Source organism: Anomalospiza imberbis, chromosome 25 (assembly GCF_031753505.1).
Source record: "Anomalospiza imberbis isolate Cuckoo-Finch-1a 21T00152 chromosome 25, ASM3175350v1, whole genome shotgun sequence".
Taxonomy (NCBI): Eukaryota; Metazoa; Chordata; class Aves; order Passeriformes; family Viduidae; genus Anomalospiza; species Anomalospiza imberbis.
In genome coordinates this window covers 3,313,493-3,337,478 of record NC_089705.1, presented here as the reverse complement: position 1 = coordinate 3,337,478, position 23,986 = coordinate 3,313,493, and the positions used below count along the sequence as shown (strand labels likewise).

The 23,986-nt window shown below is 55.2% G+C and overlaps 2 protein-coding genes across 2 annotated transcripts in view; one reads left to right on the top strand and one right to left on the bottom strand.

Moving 5' to 3' along the window:
* CDCA8 (cell division cycle associated 8) overlaps positions 1-23,986 on the top strand; it is a 438,802-nt gene that overhangs the window by 341,860 nt on the left and 72,956 nt on the right. The gene's annotated exons all lie outside the window — the stretch shown is intronic.
* RSPO1 (R-spondin 1) lies at positions 8,610-22,544 on the bottom strand. Its single transcript, XM_068172481.1, has 6 exons — positions 22,411-22,544; positions 13,524-13,912; positions 11,769-11,960; positions 10,868-11,017; positions 10,019-10,207; positions 8,610-9,391 (listed from the first exon to the last, which is right to left on the bottom strand). Exons 2-6 carry the CDS (start codon positions 13,615-13,617, stop codon positions 9,240-9,242), a joined length of 777 nt encoding a protein of 258 aa, XP_068028582.1. The 5' UTR covers positions 13,618-13,912; positions 22,411-22,544; the 3' UTR covers positions 8,610-9,239.

Below are 23,986 nucleotides of genomic sequence, written 5' to 3'. Positions count from 1 at the left end.
GTGGGTGCCGGTGCCGGTGCCGGGACAGGCCCGGAGCGCTCGGCACAGGCCGCGGACACGCGCGTGGCACTTCCGGCGCGCGGCAGCGTTTGACGCACTTCCGGCGCACGCGGCACCTCCGGGCCCGGTTGCCACGGCAACGTGTGGGCTCGGCCCTGCCCGGCCCCGGAGCCCCGGAGCCCCTTTGTGTCCCCCCGTGTCCCCCTCGTGCCCCTGTGCTCCGTGTCACTGCGCTCCGTGTCACTGCCCGTCTCCGGAGTGGCGGTGCCCGCCCCGGAGCGCTACGGTCTGGCCGGGTCCGGCCGGGGCCGCGGGGTGGTTCGAAGGCCCGGCGGGGGCGCTGGCACGGGAGCCCCCATTGTTTGGGAAGTGGTGTTTGTTCACTGACACATAATGGGAATCGTTCGGGAGAGCGGCAGGAACGCTCCCTGCCTCTCGCTGATGGTTGGGGGCTGCTGGTGGGACAAAGGGGCAGCTGGTGTGACACTGGGGTGGCTGGTGTGGCACTGGGGCTGCTGGTGGGACAAAGGGGCAGCTGGTGTGACACTGGGGTGGCTGGTGTGACACTGGGGCTGCTGGTGTGACACTGGGGCTGCTGGTGTGGCACTGGGGTGGCTGGTGTGACACTGGGGCTGCTGGTGTGACACTGGGACTGCTGGTGTGGCACTGGGGTGGCTGGTGTGACACTGGGACTGCTGGTGGGACACTGGGGTGGCTGGTGTGACACTGGGGCTGCTGGTGTGGCACTGGGGTGGCTGGTGTGACACTGGGACTGCTGGTGGGACACTGGGGTGGCTGGTGTGGCACTGGGGCTGCTGGTGTGGCACTGGGGTGGCTGGTGTGACACTGGGGTGGCTGGTGTGACACTGGAGCTGCTGGTGTGACACTGGGGCTGCTGGTGTGACACTGGGACTGCTGGTGTGGCACTGGGGCTGCTGGTGTGACACTGGGGCTGCTGGTGTGGCACTGGGGCTGCTGGTGTGACACTGGGGCTTCTGGTGTGACACTGGGGTGGCTGGTGTGGCACTGGGGCTGCTGGTGTGACACTGGAGCTGCTGGTGTGGCACTGGGGTGGCTGGTGTGACACTGGGGTGGCTGGTGTGACACTGGGGCTGCTGGTGTGGCACTGGGGTGGCTGGTGTGACACTGGGGTGGCTGGTGTGACACTAGGGCTGCTGGTGTGACACTGGGGTGGCTGGTGTGGCACTGGGACTGCTGGTGTGACACTGGGGTGGCTGGTGTGACACTGGGACTGCTGGTGTGACACTGGGACTGCTGGTGTGACACTGGGGCGGCTGGTGTGGCACTGGGGCTGCTGGTGAGACACTGGAGCTGCTGGTGTGGCACTGGGGTGGCTGGTGTGACACTGGGGTGGCTGGTGTGACACTGGGGTGGCTGGTGTGACACTGGGGTGGCTGGTGTGGCACTGGGACTGCTGGTGTGGCACTGGGGTGGCTGGTGTGGCACTGGGGTGGCTGGTGTGACACTGGGGTGGCTGGTGTGACACTGGAGCTGCTGGTGTGACACTGGGGTGGCTGGTGTGGCACTGGGGTGGCTGGTGTGACACTGGGACTGCTGGTGTGACACTGGGCCTGCTGGTTGTCAGGGTCCACAAATGCATGCAGGGTCCCTGACAGGTTCTTTTTGGAGATCTCAAAGCACAAAAGACACAGCAGGGGACACAACACTTTGCTTAAACAAAATGCACTTTTATTTAGTGCCAACAACTGCGATAGTGGGAGAGAAATAAAGAGATAGAGTGAAAGATAGAGAAAGAGGGGAAGGGGATTATAGCTACCAGTCTGAAGAGACGAGGCCCTCGGAGCTTGACGAGATGCTCATAGGCTGTCTTCTCCAGGTGGGGTCTGGACAAAGTCCTCAAAACTCCTTCAGTCTTTTATAGGGTTCCTCAAAGCGGGTGGCATCTGGCCAAAGCAGCAGCTCTCCTGGCTACACGGTGGGTGTGGACTCGTTGTTTTGGGAACCAGTTGTAACCATCGCGTCGGTGCAGGACCAAGAGTACAAGACCGAAGGTACAGGACGAACTGATTAGGGCTCAGTCCACCATGACCAGTCCATTGTTCTCGCACTGAGTTCCCATGGCATCGCATACCAGTCCTTAAGGCTTGGCAGACTTTCCACCTCAGCCAGGCTAGAGCTACTTTCAGGGTCTGGGGTCTCAGTCCTTGGAGACAGTCGTGAGGCAAACATGAGGGATTTTTGGACAGACCCTGACACTGGTGTGACAGCTGGGGTGGCTAGTGGGACACTTGAACTGCTGGAGGGACACTTGAGCAGCTGGTGGGACACTGGGACGGCTGGGGTGACAGCTGGAGTGGCTGGTGGGACACTTGAAGAGCTGGAAGGACACTTGAGCAGCTGGTGTGACAGTGGGGTGGCTGGTGGGACACTGGGGTGGCTGGTGGGACACTGGGGTGGCTGGTGGGACACTTGAACTGCTGGAGGGACACTTGAGCAGCTGGTGGGACACTGGGGTGGCTGGTGGGACACTGGGACTGCTGGTGTGGTACTGGGGTGGCTGGTGGGACACTGGGACGGCTGGTGTGACACTGGGGTGGCTGCTGTGGCACTGGGGTGGCTGGTGAGACACTGGGGTGGCTGGTGAGACACTGGGGTGGCTGGTGGGACACTGGGGTGGCTGCTGTGACACTGGGGTGGCTAGTGGGACACTGGGGTGGCTGGTGAGACACTGGGGTGGCTGGTGGGACACTGGGGTGGCTGCTGTGACACTGGGGTGGCTGGTGTGACACTGGGGTGGCTGGTGGGACACTGGGGTGGCTGGTGTGGCACTGGGGTGGCTGGTGGGACACTGGGGTGGCTGGTGGGACACTGGGGTGGCTGCTGTGACACTGGGGTGGCCGGTGGGACACTGGGGCAGCCAGAGGGGCACTGCCGCAGCAGAGACTCGAGCACAGGGCAGTGCTGGTGGGTGTTTACAGGCACACGGGGCTGTTCTTTCTGCGTTACTGGCAAAGAATTGTAAAAATTAGCAATAACAGTGCTGCGTGTTTTCACGTGCGGGTAAAGAACTGCATGGATGGCGCGTTAACAAATCAAATCTGTGCGAGGTCTGTGTCCAAAGCGTAAGCCCTCTTTCCTGTTACTGCCCGATTGTAACAGCAATTTGAAAGCTCCTCACCTAGGGGAAATGAACAAAGCTGAGCTGAAGCAGTGTTAATTGATAGCAGAGCTTGGGCTGGGGCCAAGCTCAGCACCTTGGGGAATACTTGCCCAAAACACAGCTCTGGCCCATCCTTCCTAAACACTTATTAGCAACAGAGTGTTCCCAGCCAGTGCAATGTCCTTCTGGTGCTGCTAATGCTCCTTTAAACCCAGAACAATAACAGAGCTGCTGGGATTTTGTTCTCCTAATGATTTTCAGCGTTTTGCTGTGAGGTGTAGAGTCCCTGCTGTACAAGGGAGCCATGATGAGTCAGGCCTTGGGACATGTTTTGTAAGACTGAGTCTGGAGTTGGAGGCTGTTTGGCTTAAGCCTACACGTTCTGGTTTTTCTCTTAATAGAATTATCTGTGCCTTGGGCATTGAAAAAGTGCACATTGATGTGGGCATAAAAAAATCAATTCCAAATTGTAGATAATTGTTTAAGCTATCAGACTCGGGGCTCATGTAGAAGAGTTTTCCCGGGACAAGTGTGTTTTCTATTAGAGTCGATATCAATCTGTCAGAAAAGCCTTTTGATTTTCAAAATTTTAGACTAAATAGTTGAGTAATACTTTTGCTCTGCTCTCCCCAACTCTTTCTTCCTTTCCCTTAAGAAAACTCCCTCTTTATTGTTAGCAAGAGATCTTGGGGAGCAGCCAGAAAGTCGCTGTCTCTTTTCTGTGAGAGAACAGACCCAGCCATCTTTGGGCAGGAGGTTGTGGCAGGGAGAGCTTGTCTTGGGGATGCCCCGGAGGTGGGTGCTGAATTCCCAAGTTGGAAGCATTGGTGGGAGTGCTCAGACCCTTTACCCAGCCATGCCTCCATTGGGATGGGCTACGAGCCTGGATTTTCTGTCATAAGAAAAGATCCTACTGATAACGTGTGGGACCTGCATTCAAACTGGCACCTTCCTGCAGCGCTTTCCTCACTCTCACATATTCCCTGCCCCAAATTCCAGCACTGGGACCAGCAGCTGGAGTTGAACTTGCAGCATCCCTGAGGCTGCAGCTGCTTATTGTGTGTCTGATAACGTGCGAGTCAGATCTTTTGCTCCACTAAGCTGATGTTTTGTTGCTCTATGACTCACAGCTTTTCCTTTGCTATTGATGCATCCCCCCCATTTCAATCTTTAGCTTTTTCTCATTCTGTCCTGGCCACATTCATCATTCATGTCCTGGCCAGGACAACAGGGTCACAGGTCGTTGTCCATCGCCTCTGCTACGTGGCCTCAGCTCCTCAGCACCACTGCCTGACTAGGGCTGAAATGAAATAATTTTGAGTTTTATGTAGCCTCATCTTTGTCAAATCCCAGTGAATGTGGTTACATGATGCCATTGGAATGACTCATTCCCATAATTACATATGTTCTGAGGGGTTATTCCCATTGTATTATTAAAAACTAGTGATGTTGGATTTTTGGCAGGGATGTCTTCCTCGCATGATCTACAGATTTTGTCAATTAAATGAAGGAAAAGTAGATTTCCAAGAGTTCAGAACAAGACTGGACTTGCACTCAGAGCCCTTTTTCAGTGTGGTATTGAGCTCCTCTGTTTATTTAAAAGGATAAAGCAGCCTCAGCCATCTCCCTCTATTGCAGCCGTTCCCTGCAGAGCACAGGGATGCAAGTGGATTTTGTAGCTCATCTCCAAAATCACAGCAGAAGATCTTGTAGGCAGTTTATCACCACAGCAGCTTTCCCAGCTCAGTTCCTCAGGCATGGCTTCCCAGGGATACAGCTGGCAGGAGCAGGAGGGAGCAGGAGGGAGCAGGAGGGAGGGCTTCAGGTGTGACAGGAAAGACAAAGTGATCCTGGGTTGTTGCCTTGAATATGGAGTTCCCAACATGGTCAACTGAAAACAACAGGGGAACTCGGGAGGGAGGAGAAAATTGAAGCCAAGAAAAAAGGCAGAAAGGTGTAAGAGGGCTTTGAGAGCCCAGGCTGAGCTGTGGCAGCGGGGTCCAGCCCTGGGAGCCTGGGGGGGCTCAGAGCTGGGCTGCAGAGCCCTGGGCTTCACCCTGGGAACATCTGCCAGCGGCGCGGATCCGGCGCGCACCGGCGCTCCGGAAGGTAAAGCAGTTAAAGAGGAACATTTCCCCATGGTTTGATTTGAACAGCCATGAAAAGTAACTTCTGCCCTTATGGGCTGTGCTCCTCTGTGACCCTCTCAGTGCCTCTAAACCAGCGCTTTGCCTCAGGCTGGAAATTACAATATACCACCTACCTGGCTGCCTCTCTTTTCCTGTTCTTCAAAAATCCTGGAAATTCCAGCAAGGAGCTCCATCCAAACGATGGTTTGGCATTCAGTTGGGTGTGATGTATTACCATGTACATAAATGCCATCAGGGTGATTTATTGATGGTGACTGATTAAATACAACTGGTATTTCTGTACTTTTAATATAGATTTTGTAAATGTGATGCCTATCATGTCTCTCTGTGAAGTCTGTTAACTTCATAAAATCTGTAAATATATATCTGAATTATCCCTTTTAGTGTTCTCAGACAATGTAATCCAAACAATAGTTTTGGAGATAACCTCTTTCACTATCCTACTTTGTTTCCTTTAATCAAAGCTAAGATTTCTCCTGAGTGAGAAATCATTTAAACATAAACATGGGCTAAGGAGTATATACATTACCTCCACCTCTCCAGGGGTGGAAAGTTGTGAATTACTGTGTGAGGAGTGTGTGTGCACACAGTTCATTGACTGTAGATGATGAAAAATACAGATTTATATTACTCAGAGAGGGTTAAGAATGTGATAGAACCAACGTGTGTTTGGTGACATTCATCTTCTTTAGGTTCCAAATCTCAGCAAATAAGAGAGAAATTAAACAGTTCCAAACCCACAACTGCAAGCTGTCCATTATTCTGGCCCTTTGTTCCCCCCATGGCATGGGATGTATTGCTCAAAATCTGAGGAAACAGACTAGAAACCATCCTACAGATTCTGAGCTAATGGAATTCTGTCCAGCAAATAACACCAGGTTGTTCAGCAGGGAAAACTAAGCTGTTTCCTGTGCAGTGGAGTTCCTGACAAAGCATCTCTGTCTGTCTGTCTGTCTGTCTGTGCATCCAGCAGTTGCTTCTTCAGTTCAGCATCAAGCTGATCAAAGCACGGGGTGGGAATACGTGCAGGAGTCAGAGCAGTGACCTTCCCATCCACGATCCATGTGGTTCTTTGGCTCTCAGATGTGGGCAGAAAGCTCTCAGGAGATGCTCGCTGCGTCTGTGGACATTTTGGATTACTTGGGTTTGACTCCAGTTTTGGTGAATAAACAAATGAAGCTGGTTCAGCAAACCCATTTATTGATTTATTTGTTTAAAGACATGTATTTTACAGTGATGCCATGGAGGCAACACCACAACAGGGTAATTTAGTGCATGGAAAGAGAGCAGTCACATGTGTGTGAGTTGAGGTGACATCACGCAGCTAAGGACATCTCAGCTTGGACTGGGGAGCTCAGTGTGCAGTTCACGTTGGTCAAAGGCAAAATGTTCCTAAATTCATAACTGAACCAGCTCTCTGGAAGTGGGAATAAGCACAATTCTTGAGCTGACTCAAAAAAAAAAAAGAAAATAAATTGGATTTATTTTTTAACATATTTTCTCCTAATTGTTCTAAAACAATTTAATTTTAAAATCACCCCTACTGAAAAATCTCGGATATTCTTAATATGCATCTTAAACTTCCTGTTGCCTTTGTCCCTTTTTCTTCCCATTTTGCTGCGAAAAAAGGAAGAAAGTAGGGGAAAGGCTACAACAGAAAGAAGTTTGTCAGATTTTCTAATAATCCCTAGAGTTCTCTAAAATAGGTTCTGTTGATTTATTACATGCAGTTTAGTTTTGAAATAGTTGTGCTAATAGTGCCAGGAGTTACTGTAGGGAATCAAGTCATTACCAGAGCCTCATGTAGAAAACTTTCCTAATGCATTCTCTTGTCCATAATCCTCACTGAGAACTGGGTGGGGATGTGGCACCAGGAGGGAGGCACAGCGAGCGAGGCAGCTGAGCTTCACCAACGGGTGACTGGTGGGTGCTGGTACAACTGGAAGGGAAAATGGTTCTGCTTACGAGCAATGCCATGGCACAAACAAAATACTTCTCTCACAGGCTAGAGAATAGAGCAAGGTTGGATCGTTCAGCTGGGAAGCTTTCAGGAATCATATGAACATGATCCATAAACAACTTAAAGGATGACTTTTAAGAACCTCTTTCTCCCCCTGCTTGGTATGCTGGTCGTTTATCATTGTGCTGAAATGGAATCCCCTTTCAAAGATGTAACAGCTTCTTGTTTACTTAAACACAAAGTGGACGATAGGCTGAAAGGTTTTTCTGCCAGCAGAGCAGTCATGGAGAGCTTGGTACAGCTCTGGAGCCCAAACAACTTTGCAGCCTCCACATCCTGCCCCAAGCCAAGCCAGCCCTGGGGCGGCTGGGTGAAGGGAGCTGGGGTGTCCTGTGCCAGAGCTGAGTCCTCGGTGGTCACCGTGAGCCACAGGAGAGAACCTGGGCTGTGGGTGTGGACAGGTGACCCTCAGAGGGACAGGGAGCTCTCTCCTGCACACCTGTTGGCTCACTCGGCCCTCCAAAACCAGAGAGCAGAGGGTGGTATGGAAGCAAGTACTGCGAAGATTGGATTCACCAGGGTTAGTCTGGGGTGAGGTTTCCCCTGCCCTGTACCCTGCCAGGGGAGTTGGAGCTCCAGCAGCACGTCCCTGATCCACCCTGTGAGCCATAGCACCATCCCTCGGGACCAGAGAGCTGCTGAACTCTCGAAAAATGAAACGTGTCTCTATGTATTTTTACAGAGAAATCACATTTTAAAACTGTGGGGCAGTGGGTGGGAGCCATCCTCTGACACTGCCCTGAGCAGAGCAGGCAGCAAACCCACGCAGGGCTCGCCAGGTCTGTCTTGCACAGTCCTTGTCCCAGTTCCTCTGCTCAGGTGTGAGCTCTTGCAGAGCAGGAGAATCCAAGGAATTCCAGCCAGTGGGATGCAGACAGGCAGTTTCTACCCAATTCAAAAATTTGTTTATCTTCTGCAGTACCTGAGCTGTGCCTTCCCCCTCCCGCCTGCCTCCCTCCTGCCACACGCCGGGGTGGTGGCAGGCACCAGCCGTCCCCAGCTCGGGATGGTCCCACAGCTGGGACTGTCCAAGTGGAGTCGCAGCGTTTCAGCAACCTGTGGTTTGTTGTAACCTCTCATTTTCTCAATCTGCTGTGTGTTAAGTGGATCCTTCAGTGGGGAATTCCTCGGGGCTCAGCGGGGTGCAGCTGGGGTCCGTCTCGCAGGATGGCTGATTTGTGGCTGCAGTGCAGCTGGCAGCATTTCCTGGGATTTTCTTAAAGCTTTGGTGAGTTTCCCTTCCACAAGTGAGTCTCTGTCCTGTGGGACACCAGCCTCCATAGGGGCCAAGGTAAGAACCACACACTCAGGAAGCTGGTTGTCATTTTGATTTTAGGTTTGTTTTTTTTTTTTTAATTTGAAATAATTCTTTGAAGCAGATTCAGGGCAGATACCACTGACCTCTTACCACAAACATGTATTCGCAATGATAAAGTCATACAGCTTAAAACACAAAATAAGGGGACGGGGAAGAGAAAGAGGCCACTGCTGTGTGTGTCTGGGTCCCAGGTCAGGGAGACTGGCCGTGTGGGTTCAGTCTCATCCCCTGGCTGAGTGGGGCTGTGCTGGGGCTATGTGCTTGGGCTCCATTTGAGGCCTTCCATCATGAAATCAATCCCATGTCTGGGTCCTTCACTGGCTTATGCTCCACCTCTCCTCCCTGCAGTGTCCCCACAGAGCCCTGGGGCTGTGGGCTTTGCCTCCGTGTGCGCTCCCACTCCTCAGCAGCGTTCTTCCACAGTCCTGGGCGGGGTGCGTGTGCGGCCTCCTTCAGCACTGTGTGCGTGGCCTCTGTCAGTCCGTGGGTCAGTCTGGAGTATATGTCTGTCTCTGGACACGTGTACATGGTGTAGCAGTGCTCTGTTCAATAAAGCTTTCATATACATAGCAGCAATGGAGTCTTGCCATCCGGTGATGCACTGGCCAGCTACTGGGCAGGGCTAGCGGGCGTTGCGGGCACCGTGGCCCCTCTCTGTTTGTTCTTCCTCTTCTTGGTGCCAGACTTAGTGTCTTTGGTGTCTTTCCGATTTCTATTCCCATTATCTTGCTTTCCTTGCTCTTCCTTTTTCTTCCTTTTCCCTGCAGTAAGGCACAGGGGCAGCGTGAGGTGGAGCGAGGGAAGGGGGAACAGATCGGCCCTGTCCCCTTCACCCTGCCCCCCTGGTTAATTCCTGTGCATTTAGTCACTGCTCAGATCCCTTTCCCCTCAGAACACTCAGCACAGCTGCAATCCTTGAGCATTCTGTAACAAGATAACCAAACCACCGTTCTGTCCTGAAGACACTCTAATTCCTGGGAAAAACAGACCTGTTCTGGTAGAGAGCTCCCATCATGGCAGCACACAGGCATGCACCCCTGGCTGCTCTCTGGCCAGGGAAGAAACTAAAATGTTTGGGGTTTTTTTTGGCATGGGTTGGACTCAGTGATCTTGAAGGTCTCTTCCAACCTTACCTTCTGTGAATTCTGTGAATTCTGTGAAACAGCTGAAACCTGTGGCACACATGGCATGCTGTGCCAAGGATCACCCCCCTGGGGGCTGTGCCCCTTCCAGCTGCAGCTCTTCCAGGTGCCATCACATCCGTATCCCCTGCACTTCAGAGGAGTCAGGAGCTGCGCAGCACATTTGTGACACTGGACAGTTGGCTGGCTACTTGTGCCTGAGCTCTATGGGGTGTGGGGAGGGATGGTGGGGGTGGATCTGCTCACCTTCAGGGCACTGGTTCTTCTGCACCGTGCACCGCCGCACCTCCGTGGTTGCAGGACACAGAGACACGTCCCCAGAGGGAGCCTGCAGAATCCTCCGTGTTCGGTCTTCATTGCCCTTCTTGAAGCCACAGAGCTTCCTTTTCTTGGAGCAGGGCCCCCAGGGCCCCCACTCGCTCATTTCACATTGTGCTGCCAGATAACAAGAGAGCCCAGCTGTAACTCCCATTCCTGGCTTGCCAGCCCAGGCCATCCCAGAGCCCACCACTGCATCCCTCCCCCACCTGAGGCTGCAAGGGAGTCTGTGTTCGCCCAGCAGGTTCCTAAGTCCCTGAGTGTGGATATTCTCAGTTCAGTCAGAGAGAAAAAGAGAAGGTTTTCTAACCAGGCGAGAGCCTGGGAGACAGTTAAGAAAGAATGTAAATAATTCTCTAATCTCTCTTGTTGTTCACATTGTTCATAGATATGTTCTGCCTCCATTCGTCATTCACTGCACACCAATGGTGTGAGTGTTTTTACTCTAAGACCAATGAAATCAGTCTGCACGATGTTCCCTATAAATAGAGGGGTGCATTTGAAATAAATTGGAGTTCATTCTCTAACCTTTGACTTAGAGTCTTCTCATTCCCGTCCTGCTCTACAGTGACACCTGAGCACCCCTTTCTTGCCACACCACACCAACTCTGGGTCACAGTTCACCAACACCCAGGGCTGCTCCCCATCCAGGCTGGTTCCCAGAGGGCTCTGCCCCACGAAGAGCTGGGCACGGGTGCCATGAGGGGCTCAGTTCCTCATCTAAAGCCCCCTGCAGCAGTACTCATGAGCAGACGTGCGGAGTGCAGGGCTGCTTACCAGGACTGCTGCACTCCATGGTGCCGTTGGCAGCAGCGTAGCCTTCGGGGCACGTGACGTAGCATCTCCCTTTGTGCAAATACAAACCTTCCTTACATTTTGTGCAAAAGTTTCGACTGAAACAGGACTCACAGTTCTCAATTTTGCATTCTGGGGAAAAAAAAAAAAATAGAAAAAAATCACCAAAGCCATCATGTAGTCCGATGTGAACAGAAGACTCAAGAGGCTCCACACTGCCAACCCAGAGGTCTCTGAGCATCCTGCCAGGCCTGGCTGTGCCCCTCAGAAGTGAGTTTTCTTTGCACCATTCCCTGTGCAGGACAGCCCTGTGCTGCAGCTCTCACAGCCAGCCAGCAGCAGCCACTGCCAGGATAGAATCAGGCAGCGTGGAAGGTTTTGGGCTGGTGTTCAGCTGAGCATCAGTCAGCCAAAGGGGACGGGGCAAAGGATACAGCTCCAGCTGCAGCTACAGGACAGGCTGCATGGAAAGGGAGCTAGATGGAAAGCTGGCTGTGAGGGTGCTGTGCATGGACCTGCCAGGGGAGTGATCACATGTTTCCTGGTGCTCTGGCTACAAGATGCAAGTCAGGGATTTCACTCAGAGCCGCCTGAGTCCAGTGAGCAGTAGAGCAGGAAAAGAGGCACTAAGTGCCTGGAAGGATTTCCCTCTTCCCAAAGGCTGCCAGTCTGGCAACCCATACAACAAAACTGCCCAGAGGTCCTGCAAGATCCCACATCCACAGCATGCCCGTGCAGTGCTGAGCAGGGCTCTTCTCAGGCTGTTGTGCTCAGCCCTGCCTCAACCACAGCCACAGCACCTCCTGCGCCTGAGCAGAGGCCCGTGCTGCCCTGCAGAGCACTGCCACCTGCCCACACCCCTTCCCTCCTGCCCCACACTCACTGATGCACTTGTTCATGTCCGTATTGCGAAGGCCAAAGTATCCCAGTGGACAAGAAGGCAGGCAAATCCCAATTTGTCGGATATCGTTCCGCTCCAGAAGGATGAAGAGTTTGGGGGAACACCTCAGGCACCCATTGAACTCAGAGCACAGGTCACAACCTCTGGCACAGCCCTGACTCAGCTCGGTGCTGACTGGAAGAGCAGGAGAGAGGCAGCGGTTAGTGCCGGGCTCCGCAGGCACCGGCTGTGACCCCAAACCTCTGGCACCACTGGCAGGAAGGGCAGCACCTGGGGCACAGCAAGGGTCCTGCAGCACTGGCACACTCACAGCACTGCTCTGGCCTCGTCCCCAGTGGCCACAGGAGCCACAGCTGTGCCAAGCACGGGCGCGAGAGTCACAACAGCGGCCGTGCTGAGGAGCAGGACCCTGAAACAGCCACCAGCTGTGCCCAGGGCCCCAGCACTGCCCACCCCAGCCCTGCTGCCCGTGTGGGGCAGACACTAACCATGGGCATGAGCCCAGGGGTCCAGCACCTCCTGCTGCCTCCCCTGCAGCGCCTCCATGCTGAGGAGCAGCAGGGACCAGGGTGCATGGCCCTGGAGCAAAACTGTTCCATTAATTCTGTCCATGCTGCATCCCAAGCTGGGTCTCACTCTGACCCTGCCTATGTTAAATTCTCTCTGGCAGTCGGGAGGTGTCACTGCCCCCAAAATAGAGATGTGTTCTCAGCTTCTACATTCAGTCCAAGAAAAATACTCAATCCCTTGTCTTGAGAGTTTTCTGCTTTTAATTATCATATAAAATGCTGCTTGTTTTGAAACCAATCGCATTCTTTGCAGACTAGAATGCAGGTTATTTTTATTAGTTTATTATGCAAGCCATGCCCTTGTTTATAGAAAAGCTGTGTATTTAAAAGATGTATTCTTTTAAATACCATGTTTACTACACTTCAAAAGCAAGCACAGAGCAGCACAGTGTTCAAGTGTCAGGACCAGAGGTGAGAGGGCTGCCCAGTCCCCCCACCATGACCCAAGAGCCTGGCAGCCCCCACTGCCTGCCCCAGCCCCTTTGCCAGGCCTGTGGCTGTGGGGGCTGCTTCAGCCTTAGGAAGACACACTGAAAGCAGGGGGATCCTCAGCCCCCAGCTGCCAGGAGGGTTCCCTGGTCTGGATTGGGACCTCCCTGGCACTGTGGGCCCTGGCCCCTCTACACAGAGACCCCCGGGGATCCAGCCCCATCCCTCCCACAGCGCTGGGCTCCGGTGCCACGCTCTGCATCCATGGCAAAGGTATAAACTGGGCTCTTGCTGGAAATTGCCCTTTATAGCATTAGCCATGACGTCAGGTTTTCCTTGTTCTCCCAGGGCTCAGCAGTCCCAGTTTTAATATAAAATCAATTTTATATAATTTAATTTAAAACAGTTTTAATGTAAAACAGTTCTAACATGAGCTTACATAAAGGAGGGCAAACGCCTCTGGCTGCTCTTGTGCCAATTCTGCCTGGCTGCCCTGCACGAGCCCCACCGGGGACCCTCTGGGCTGGTGGCATGACTGACCCCCCCGTGACCTCAGGGGACACCCCAGCTCGGAGCTGGGGCAGGTCAGGGGACATGGGGAGTGGGACTGGGGGATCTCTACGGGCTCTTGGGGCACCACAGGCCCTGCCCATCTCCCTGTGCTGTAAACACATTCACACCAGCATGACCTTCATGGCATCATGGGAGGAAGTAGAGAAGAAAAGCATTTCATACATACTTCGTCTTTGCCTCTTGCCCTTCACCACTTTGCTGCTGCCTGTTAGATCCATGGAGCTTAGAAAAACCACCACCACAAGCAGTCCAAGCTGCATAGTAACTCTCCAGCGCTGCAGCCCCTCCGTCCTGGAGTGGTTGGGGGAGTGTGCTCCACAGCTGGGGTCTCTGCTGCCGCTAAATCCTCTCGGGTGGGATCAGAGTTGAGAGTCTGTGCACAGAGCCAGGTCTGGGACCATATCCACAAGCTACATCAGCACCAGCCAGCTTAGGTAGCAGGTAACATGGCTCTACCTTCATCCCTGTCAGGAGTGCAGGAGCTGGGCCCTAGTCCCATCGGGGGCTTGGCAGTGGGCGTTGGCTGCTCGCAGTTTCCAGGGACGCTGGCAGGAACTGCAAAAGAGGAGGAGAACAGGTTAACTTGACAGACAGCATCGCTCCCACAAGCGAGCATGGGGGTTGTGGGGTGCACTGGGGGTGCTGGCAGATAGTGGCACCCAGAGTGGTGTGGGGAGAAGTATGCTCCAGCCTCATCCATAAGTCCCTGTTGCTAATAATCAGCACCCGCTGGAATGCTCAGCGCATCTTTGCCATCTGCCAGTGCTGCAAACAGTAGTTATAGCTGGAACTTGTTTAAAATAGAGCCAGACCCCTGGGCTGCCCTCCCCGAGCAGCAGATGGCTGCTGCGGGTGCCAGGCACACAAGATGTTTCCCATCAAGTGGGCACCTCTGGGGCTGGTAGTCAAGGCCAGCAGAGAGCGAGCCTGCAGTCCCCAGCCAGGGCTGGGGCTGTCTGGGGACGGGGTGGGATCCTCTGTGAGCTGCCCAAAACGCTGCGTTTCTGCTCTGAGGGAATTTCCAAACCTCCCATCTCCCGTTCCCCGAAGCACAGGGCAGGGTCAGCGCTGCCTGCGCTGGGCTGAGCGCGGGAGCTGGCTGCTGTGCCCCGGGCTCACCGGCAGAGACAGCCCGGCGAGGGGCAGCGAGCCTGGCACAGGGCAGAGAGCCTGGTATGGGGCAGAGACAGCTCAGTGAGGGGCAGCAAGCCTGGCATGGGGCAGAGAACCTGGCATGGGGCAGAAACAGCCTGGCAAGGGGCAGAGAGCCTGGCACAGAGCAGAGACCCTGGTGAGGGGCAGAGAGCCTGGCACAGAGCAGAGAACCTGGCATGGGGCAGAACCAGCCTGGCGTGGGGCAGAGAGCCTGGCAAGGGGCAGAGATCCTGGCACAGGGCAGTGAGCCTGGCATGGGGCAGAACCAGCCTGGCGTGGGGCAGAGAGCCTGGCACGGAGCAGAGAACCTGGCATGGGGCAGAAACAGCCTGGCGTGGGGCAGAGAGCCTGGCACGGAGCAGAGAACCTGGCATGGGGCAGAAACAGCCTGGTGTGGGGCAGAGAGAGTCCAGTGAGGAGCAGCAAGCCTGCCATGGAGCAGAGAACCCAATGAGGGGCAGCGAGCCCAGCGTGGGGCAGAGAGCCCGGCATGAGGCAGCGAGCCCGGCTGTGAGTGCCCCGCTGCCCTCACCAAGCCACGGCGCAGAGTAGCCCAATATTCATGGCAGGACAGAGTGATGAGATGGCAACACCAGCAGGACAGGCTGGGCAGCAAACCAATGGCTCTGCGTGAACTTCGGCAGAGAGAAGGGAAGCCCAGCTGCCAGCCAGCAGCCAGGACTCCACATGTACCATCTTTTCCTGAGAGTGCCCAAACCCTTGCTACAGCTGGCTCCTGACAGGGCATTTTCCCTGTAGTTTTCAAGTGGTTTTCCCTGTGCCCGGTGTGAAGGAAGGGCAAGTTCCATGCTGCACCAAGAGATCTGGCACTGCCAAACTGGGCCCCACTCCTCTCTGCAGCTGGCAGAGCAAAGCCCTGCCAATGGCAGACATTGTGCTGGAATAAAGGCGACAACATTTGCTCTGTGAAGTCAAATGAAACAGAAAATTGTTTTAATCCCTTTATAATAACTGCGCAATCACCGATGCCCCAAACAACTGGTGGCGACAGTGCTGGAAGTGAGCCCGGCCTCAGCCTGGGATGGACTCGGTGCCCAGGGGGCCAGTGCCCTCCCTGGCCCACCCTGGGTGGGGGACCTGCTGAAGGGCCACTGGCCCAACAGCCCCCCTGCTCCAGCCCACCTAGGGGGAGTCATGGCCACACAGCAGAGCACCTGGAGGGAGGGGGCTGTCCCAGCAGCAGCCGTGGGCGACTGCGACCCGGGTACGGCTGAGCCTTGTGGCAACCCATGGCACGAACTCTCCCGGCAGCACCGGCTCACCTGATGGCCACCGGGCGATGTGGGGCCATCGCCACTGTCCCCCCGCCCTGGCGGCTCTGAACTTTTCACCGTGTCCCTGCTGCGACTGCCGGGGCAGGAGCCCAGCGCTCCCCATGTGCTTGTCGTTACAGCGCACGGCTCGTCCGCAGGATTTTCAAATAAATAATTAGTCACTTGTGTAAACACCAACTTGTTCTGCACTTCCAAGCCTGTTTGCTGCAAGCTGCTTTATAAACACTGTCAAGTGCTTAAGCCGGGCTGTTGGGAATATTTCCGGAGCTGTGCAGACGGGGATCCCCGCAGCTCCTCTGCACTTGAGCGGGGAACCTGGGCACGGCGCCTGGGGGCAGCAGGGACCCTCCGGACAGGTGGAGTGGGACAGTCCGGCCATGCCCACAGCACCCTGGGGATGCCGTCAGTGCAGCACAGCCCAAACTCTGCCGAGCGGCTCCGGAGGGACCGCGGAGCCGCCGCCCGCTCCGGCCGCCCCCGCTTTTTAATTACGGCGGCTTTGCGGGTGAAGCGCGTTCACAGGAAGCACACGCTGTGTTTACACAACACTGACAGTTTGGGCACAGTCCCCCGGCGTGGGGACAGCAGCAGGGATGGATGTCCGCAGGGAGCAAACACAGCCCCCGTGTGCCAAGAGCCAGCGCGAAGCTCGTGCCAGCACCGCAGACCCCATTTCTGGGCTGGGGCAGGGAAGTGCCATGGGAAACCTTGAGACCGCAGCACAAACCAAGCGAGCACACAATTTTCCCTCCTCGTTTCCTCGCTTTCTAGCCCAAAGAGAGCCTGGGCTTGGCCACAGCAGCTGCCTCAGCACAGAAAGGCCACTGGCATTCTAGGTGCTGCAGAGTCAGTGTCTTGGCAGGTCACACATGAGCCACAGCTCTCCAAATCCCCCCACGAGCACCTGGGGGTCTGTGCTGAGCCGTCTGGCTGGACTGCCAGCTCTTCCCACCCTCACTGCAGGACACGAGTTATGATTCTTTCTGTTACTGCAGCCATCAGTCAAGCTCAGGTTGCTACAAACAATTTCCAGTCTAAACATTCGCAGGATTTATGCCATTATCCAATCTACAGGAAGAATTTGGGGTAACCTGAATTGTTCTGAATTCATTTATGGAGAGACCTGGCCCCTGAATCTGAGATGGCACTAAGCCTTGTTTGCAATTCAATCAGGATAAATTGGTCCTTGGGAGCTCCAATACAAACCAGAAAATGTAAACCATCCAGATAATTTGCCATTAGTCCTCCTACACACAAGGTGAGAAAGACCAACATTATATCCCCAGGATATTTGAGACCTAATCCACAGTAACTAAATTGCTGATATATTGCCTCTTGCTGAATGTACCAGGGATCCCAAATGTAAACAGGCTCTCCAAAGGTTTACTGAGCCTTGGAGAGAAGGACCAGATGCTGGAGGCTGGACAGACCTGGTTACAGCAGCAGTAGGAATGAACCCCTGGGAACTGCCAGGTCGCTGCCAACAGCCCAGCTGTGAGGTGGCAATTTGGGTTTCCACGTCCTGGAGTTGGATAGAAAATTTGAATTTCCTCTGTGTGAGTATGCACAAAGTGGCTTCCTGCAGGAGGAGTCATGGTTTTGCAGGGTTTGTTTGGAGCCACGTCTCCCAGCCCCGCACCAGGGCACCCAGGACACACCACCCCAAGGCCTCCCAGTGCCCAGGACACACCACCCAGAGGTTTCCCAGTGCCCAGGACACACCACCCCAAGGCCTCCCAGTGCCCAGGACACACCATCCAGAGGTTTCCCAGTGCCCAGGACACACCACCCCAAGGCCTCCCAGTGCCCAGGACACACAAACACACCACCCCGAGTTTTCCCAGCCCCAGGGCAGAATCCAGCTCTGGAAGGTTGTGGGTGGCAGCAGCAGCTCCACGCTGCTGGCTCATTCCCCAGCCTTTGAGGGGCTTTCAACAGGCCCCTCAAACACCAGCCATGGCACCTGGTTATCCCTTGTCCCTGTTCCACAGGCACAGAGGGATGTGCCTACCCTGCTGCTGCTCCCTGAACCCACTGCCTGCTCTGCCTGCGCCCTATTCCCTGCGCTGGTGACCCCATGGCAGAGCTCCCTGCCTGCTCCACCAGCCCTGCCGTGGGAGGGAAGGGCTGAGGGAGCAGGTTTGGGCCCTCATTCTCTTTGGGAAAGTCCCTCTCTGCTGCTGCGTTCCCGAGGGCTGCTTTCCTGTCGGCAGGGCTGATGCTCCAGGAGCAGCGCTGTGAAACCCTCCGCAGTGGAAGGTCCCACCAGGCTTGGCTCGGCCATCACAGCTGCCACAGGGTGTCTCACGTGCCTCTGGCAAACATCTCTGCACGTGCACAGGCAGAGCCACTTTGTTCTGCTTAATCCTTGAAGCAATAAAAGACGGCTGCATTAAGTCAAATTTCCGAACCAGAAGGTCTTCATTTGATATTAGATCCCGGCGCCAAGTTCTGCAAAATCCCCAACCCATAAACTTCACTGAAAAAATAAAATAATAAAAGCCCAATCTGGCAGCAGAGCTATCCACAGCATTGTTGAGGTCTGACTTCTCCCACTAGCTCCTGCACTGCATTCCCCGTGCTGTGACCCCGCTGGTGGGGAGCACACTGAGGAGAGGCTGCTGCTCGCGGCCATCCCTCTGCCCTGCCCTGGCAGTGCGAGCTGCTCCGGGCTCAGCAGCACCTCAGCCCCAGCTCAGTGCCCCCACAGCAGCTGCTCCAAGAAACGCTGTGATGCGTAGTGCCACAGGCCTCCCTCCCGGAGCGGAGTAAAACTTCAGGAAAAAACATCAGGAAATGTTTTACAGGGGGATTCCCGTGGCCCTCATGCCAGCGCAGAGGCAGCACGCTGCTCTGGAGAAGGAGGAGGAGGCAGAGCCCTGAGGCAGGCTGCAGGACCTGTGCCTGCTGCTTCTCCACAGAACCAGAGCAGCATCTGGAGCTGCACTGGAATCATCCTGGCAGGCACAGCTCTGTGCCTGGGGATCTGACTGCAGTTGTGGGAGCAGCAAACCTGTGTCTGTTAGGCACAACTCAGGTGGGTTTGAGCCTCCTACAGATCAGTTGCTCACCAGAACAGCACAACCAAATTTCAGACCAGGAAACAGAGCAGCCCAGTTTGGGGTAGCACAGAGCAGGACACTGAAAATCTGGCTTTTCCCCCAAAAGGGCTTCCTAGAGGCCCATTGCTGAGCAGGGTCATGCCCTGCAGGTGCCCCAGGAGGTGGGCATGGACACACACCGTGTCAGGTATAGCCCTGGGGGTGGGAGCAGGGGGGTCTGACACAGACTCAAAAGCACAGTCAGGGGTGCTGATCCTCCAACAAGTGCACACATTCAGCTCAATACCCAATTCCCCTCTTACTTCTCTGGAAATGCATGCAAGCAAGGGCTCACAGCTCCTTCCACCACAGACCCTGCCTGCCAGCTTTGTAAACAAAAATTTCCAGGCTCACAGGGGCCCAACGAGCCATGAGCTGCTGTGTTGAGCTGCCAAAGCCTGAAGTCCAGGGCAGAGCCCTGAGCAGCACCTGGGGCTTTCTAATGGCCATGTGCACAGGAACCATCTGCCAAGAGGAGCTTCCTGAAGGGATTCCCGGTGCTCTGGCTCTCCCAGACATCACTGTCTGGGAAACCTGAGCCCTGCAGAGCCAGGAGTAGCACCAACTCCAGCAGCAGAGGAAAACAAACTGGGAAAAATAACCCACAGCTTCAGCTCTGAGCATGTGGCAGGACAGAGCAGGAGGGAGAGAGTGAGCAGGCAGCCAGGGTGTCCTCCAGACCAGTTGCTGCTGCCAGCCTGGACTGAGCCCATCCCAAACTCTGCTTTTTGTGGGATGACAGCCCCCTGCAGCTCTAGGACAGGGGGAGCAAGTTCTGAGCTCTGCAGGCCTGGCAGTGCTCAGGGTGGTTTGCCATGAAGGACATCCTGCAGCCAGCCCATGCTGCCCCGCTGCCCCGGAGCACGAGAGGAAGCTGCAGCCCCAGAGGATCTTCCTGGAGGAGGTTGGTGGTGGGCATGACAGGAAACCTGTCGGTATTTGCCAGGCAAATTAGGCAGGCACTTCCATCCTCAGCAAGATGACAGGTCACCCTCACACTGCACAGGGAAATGTCTCTGCTGTCAGTGCCCCCTGTCTCAGCTGCACGGTCACCTCTGTCCCTCTCCAGGGCTGTCCCCATAGGCCAGGAGGGTTGACCTGGCCCTTGGCTCTGTTGCTTACCACATCCAGGAAGAACTGTTCCAGCTCACATTTGACTTGGCTGATGGGAAGGTGGGGTTTTGCTCGGCTCAGCTGCTGCCTGCACACGGTGGCACAGCCAGCTGGCTTTGCCTGTGCTCAGGGCATCACTGCCCTGCACCTCCACAGCTTTTGGCCGTGCTCAGGGCATCACTGCCCTGCACCTCCAGAGCTTTTGCCTGTGCTCAGGGCATCACTGCCCTGCATTTCCAGAGCTTTTGCCTGTGCTCAGGACATCACTGCCCTGCACCTCCAGAGCTTTGCCTGTGCTCAGGGCATCACTGCCCTGCATTTCCAGAACTTTGCCTGTGCTCAGGGCATCACTGCCCTGCACCTCCAGAGCTTTTGGCCGTACTCAGGGCATCACTGCCCTGCATTTCCAGAGCTTTTGCCTGTGCTCAGGACATCACGGCCCTGCACCTCCAGAGCTTTTGCCTGTGCTCAGGGCATCACTGCCCTGCATTTCCAGAGCTTTTGGCTGTGCTCAGGGCATCACTGCCCTGCACCTCCAGAGCTTTTGGCCGTGCTCAGGACATCACTGTCCTGCACCTCCACAGCTTTTGGCCGTGCTCAGGGCATCATTGCCCTGCACCTCCAGAGCTTTTGCCTGTGCTCAGGGCATCACTGCCCTGCATTTCCAGAACTTTGCCTGTGCTCAGGGCATCACTGCCCTGCATTTCCAGAACTTTGCCTGTGCTGAGGGCATCACTGCCCTGCATTTCCAGAACTTTGCCTGTGCTCAGGACATCACTGCCCTGCATTTCCAGAGCTTTTGGGTGTGCTCAGGGCATCACTGCCCTGCATTTCCAGAGCTTTTGCCTGTGCTCAGGACATCACTGCCCTGCATTTCCAGAACTTTGCCTGTGCTCAGGCCATCACTGCCCTGCACCTCCAGAGCTTTTGCCTGTGCTCAGGGCATCACTGCCCTGCACCTCCACAGCTTTTGGCTGTGCTCAGGGCATCACTGCCCTGCATTTCCAGAGCGGGTGCCTGCACCCGGCTCCTCCCTGCCGCGTCCCTCAGGGTGGTGCTGCTGCTCTCGCAGCGGCCGCGCAGGGGCCAGGGAGCTGATCCAGCTGAAACGAGCCTTTTTTCCAGGGTGGTTTCCAGGCATGTTGCAGCACTGGCATTCCCAGGCCCGCGGTGCTGCTGCCATCCTCCCACCCAGCCTGCACAGTCCTGGCCCCACAGCGGGGTGAGTGGATGGAGTCAGGAGTTCACCCGCTCCGGGGTCACCAGCAGAGTTCAGACAAAATCACTCCGAATGGAGAACCCTCCAGGCAGAGGTTTCACTGCAAGTGCCCGGTCCCTGGGAGATCTCAGCACAGACCTGGCCACCCCAAACAGCACTGTAAGCACTGCCCCAAGTTCACAGACCTTCAGGTGACAGGATTTTTTTTTTTGTGTGGGTACCTGCCGATGCCTGTGCAGCAGAGTAGAGGCTGCATGCGTGCCTTGGCATTTTCTTCTGCCAGTATTACCTTATTTTAATGCCTGTCACTGTAAGGTGCCTTTTTAATCCCAAACCACATCATCTGAGTGCCCCTCCTCGGTACCCAGGGCTGTTCAAGGGAACACACATGCCTGAGCCTATAAAATACTCCAGCAGCCTGGGGGTGACCAAGCCCCAGTCACCTCCAGCCACGTCCATCAGCACCGAGGCTGAAGCCACCTTGAGCCACGCTGTGCCTGGGGAGCTGTGTCGCAGCCTGGCTGCGGGAACCCTCGCTGACCCCTCACTGGATCCAGCAGCCCTTCCCCTGCACATCAGCACCAGCTGCTCACACCACGTCTATTTACTGCCATAATCCCCATGAACCATTTCCCCACGGATCCCCCGTTCCACACTCCCGTACTTACCCCGCGCTCTCCGGGCGCCTGCCGTGCCCCCATGGGTGCGTGGCAGGAGCCTCGCCTTAGGTGCAGCCACAGCAGGGCTGAGACAGCAGCAAATTCACTGCCCGTGCTCCCATCGCCCCCGTGCCTGGGAGCAGAGGGAGGGCAGAGGGCACGGCCACCCGCGGGACCCCGCAGCTGGTCCAGGATCAGCGAGGAGATCCAGCCAGCTGATCAATATCCCCACCAGCTCTGTCTGCCCCCTTCCCCAGCCCGGGATGGCAACACGGTGCCAGGGGACACAGAGAGCAGCCCAGCTTCCCTGCGAGCCCCACGCACCTCGGGGGAGGGAGGACGGGGATCCCACAGATCCTGCTGTGATCCCGCACGCTCGCATTGTCTGAGCTCATTATCCACGTTGCACAAGGCAAACCCGCAGTCAGATGCTGACACGGCTCGCGTTCTTCATTAGCAGCCCGCGTTGCAAAAGCTCCATCGACACAAACATGCATGCTGAAGCCCTTACCTTCAACTTGTCACTCCCTCATCACTGCGGAAAAGACTCTACTGGGTTCTCAGATTTAAAATACTATAAGAACAACTACAAAATTCCTCAGATGCTCCAGAGAAAGTTACACACACGTTTCTGTCAAAAAAAAAAAAAAAAGAAAAAAAAAAGAAAAAAAAAAGAAAAATATATTCATGGCGAGTTCATGGAGAAGGCTGGTGCGTTTGGATATTTTGGTCACTCGTTTTTTTAAAGCAGGTTTCTAACGGGGTCCCAGGCTTTGCACAGAGAAACAAACCCTTCTGCGATGTGCAGGGTCTCAGCTCGTAAAGATCGCTCAGCCTAGTTCCTACTCCATCAGCCCACGCTGCTCCCTGCGTATGCAAAGCAGAAAGTATGTGATCATATCAGAGCAATTTGCACATTCATAAATCCTGGTCTCAATCCGTAGACTCCGTCCCCATCCACCGGGTAGGGGCTTTTTATTATTATTATTACCAGAGTATCCAGCTTTGTAAAGGCATCCAGTGCAAACTCCTGCATGAGGGAATTCCACCCCACTAGTACCACCTCCTAAGACAATATCCAGCCAAAATATTGTGACTGTTGCAAAACCCGGACTGGAGCTCCACAAAGGACCTTCCAGCCTTGCATCCAGAGCCAACAGGGTCTCAGTAAATTACTGCAGAGTGACACACCATCGAGTTGTCTTTGTAGTCTTTTTTATTTATGACAGTTAATTCCGAGTTATTACTAACATTTTAGTGGTAAGTGGCATATGAAGTCATCAGCTGTCACAACTGCATCTGTTAATAAACATGTCAGATATTAAAAGCAGCTTATTATCCTCTGGAGGGGGAAAGGCATGAAGGCGAAGAGCTCAGAGCCTGGCTGTTTTTCCATTGCTGGCTGTGCAGCAGGAGGAAACACTCCTGCTCAGGAGAGCAGCACGGCTGCGGGGGGACTGCCTGGGACTCCTGCCCTCCAGCACACCTGAGCAGCCTGGGAGCTGTCCCCACTGTGCTGGCAGCTCCCTGTCCCTCCTCCACCTGCACTCCAGGCTGCACACGTGGCAGAGCCCGCTCTGTGCAGGGGAACGGGGGACATCAGTGCTCAGTCACCTTCCCTGAGCCCCACCATGCCTGGTGGGGTGAGCAGATCCTGCACCGGGGCTCAGGTGGCAGCCAGGTGTTCCCAGGAGCCCCACTGGACCCTGGCCAGTGCTCCTGTACAAGCCATACAGAGGAGTTGGTGGCCACCAGCCTCCCGAGGGCCAGCAGCCATGAGTGACCCTCGTCCCTGGTTCTCGCAGGGCTGATTGGATGCTCAGGGCCCTGGGGCTCTGCCCAGAGCCCTGGTGCCCTGCAGAGTTGTCCCTGGGGTGTGTGACAAGCTGCCAGGCAGCCCCTTGGCATGACCCTGGCAGTCTCCTGGGGGAGACTCCCCAGGCTTGCAGGGCTCTGAGCTGGAAGCTTGAGGGCACAGACTATTTCAAACAATGTGATGATCCCTGTGGTGGCTCCTGAATCCCTCCTGGGTCCCCTGCTGGGGCCAGGGCAGTTCCCCTTCAACACTCTGCTGGCCACAAGCCCCC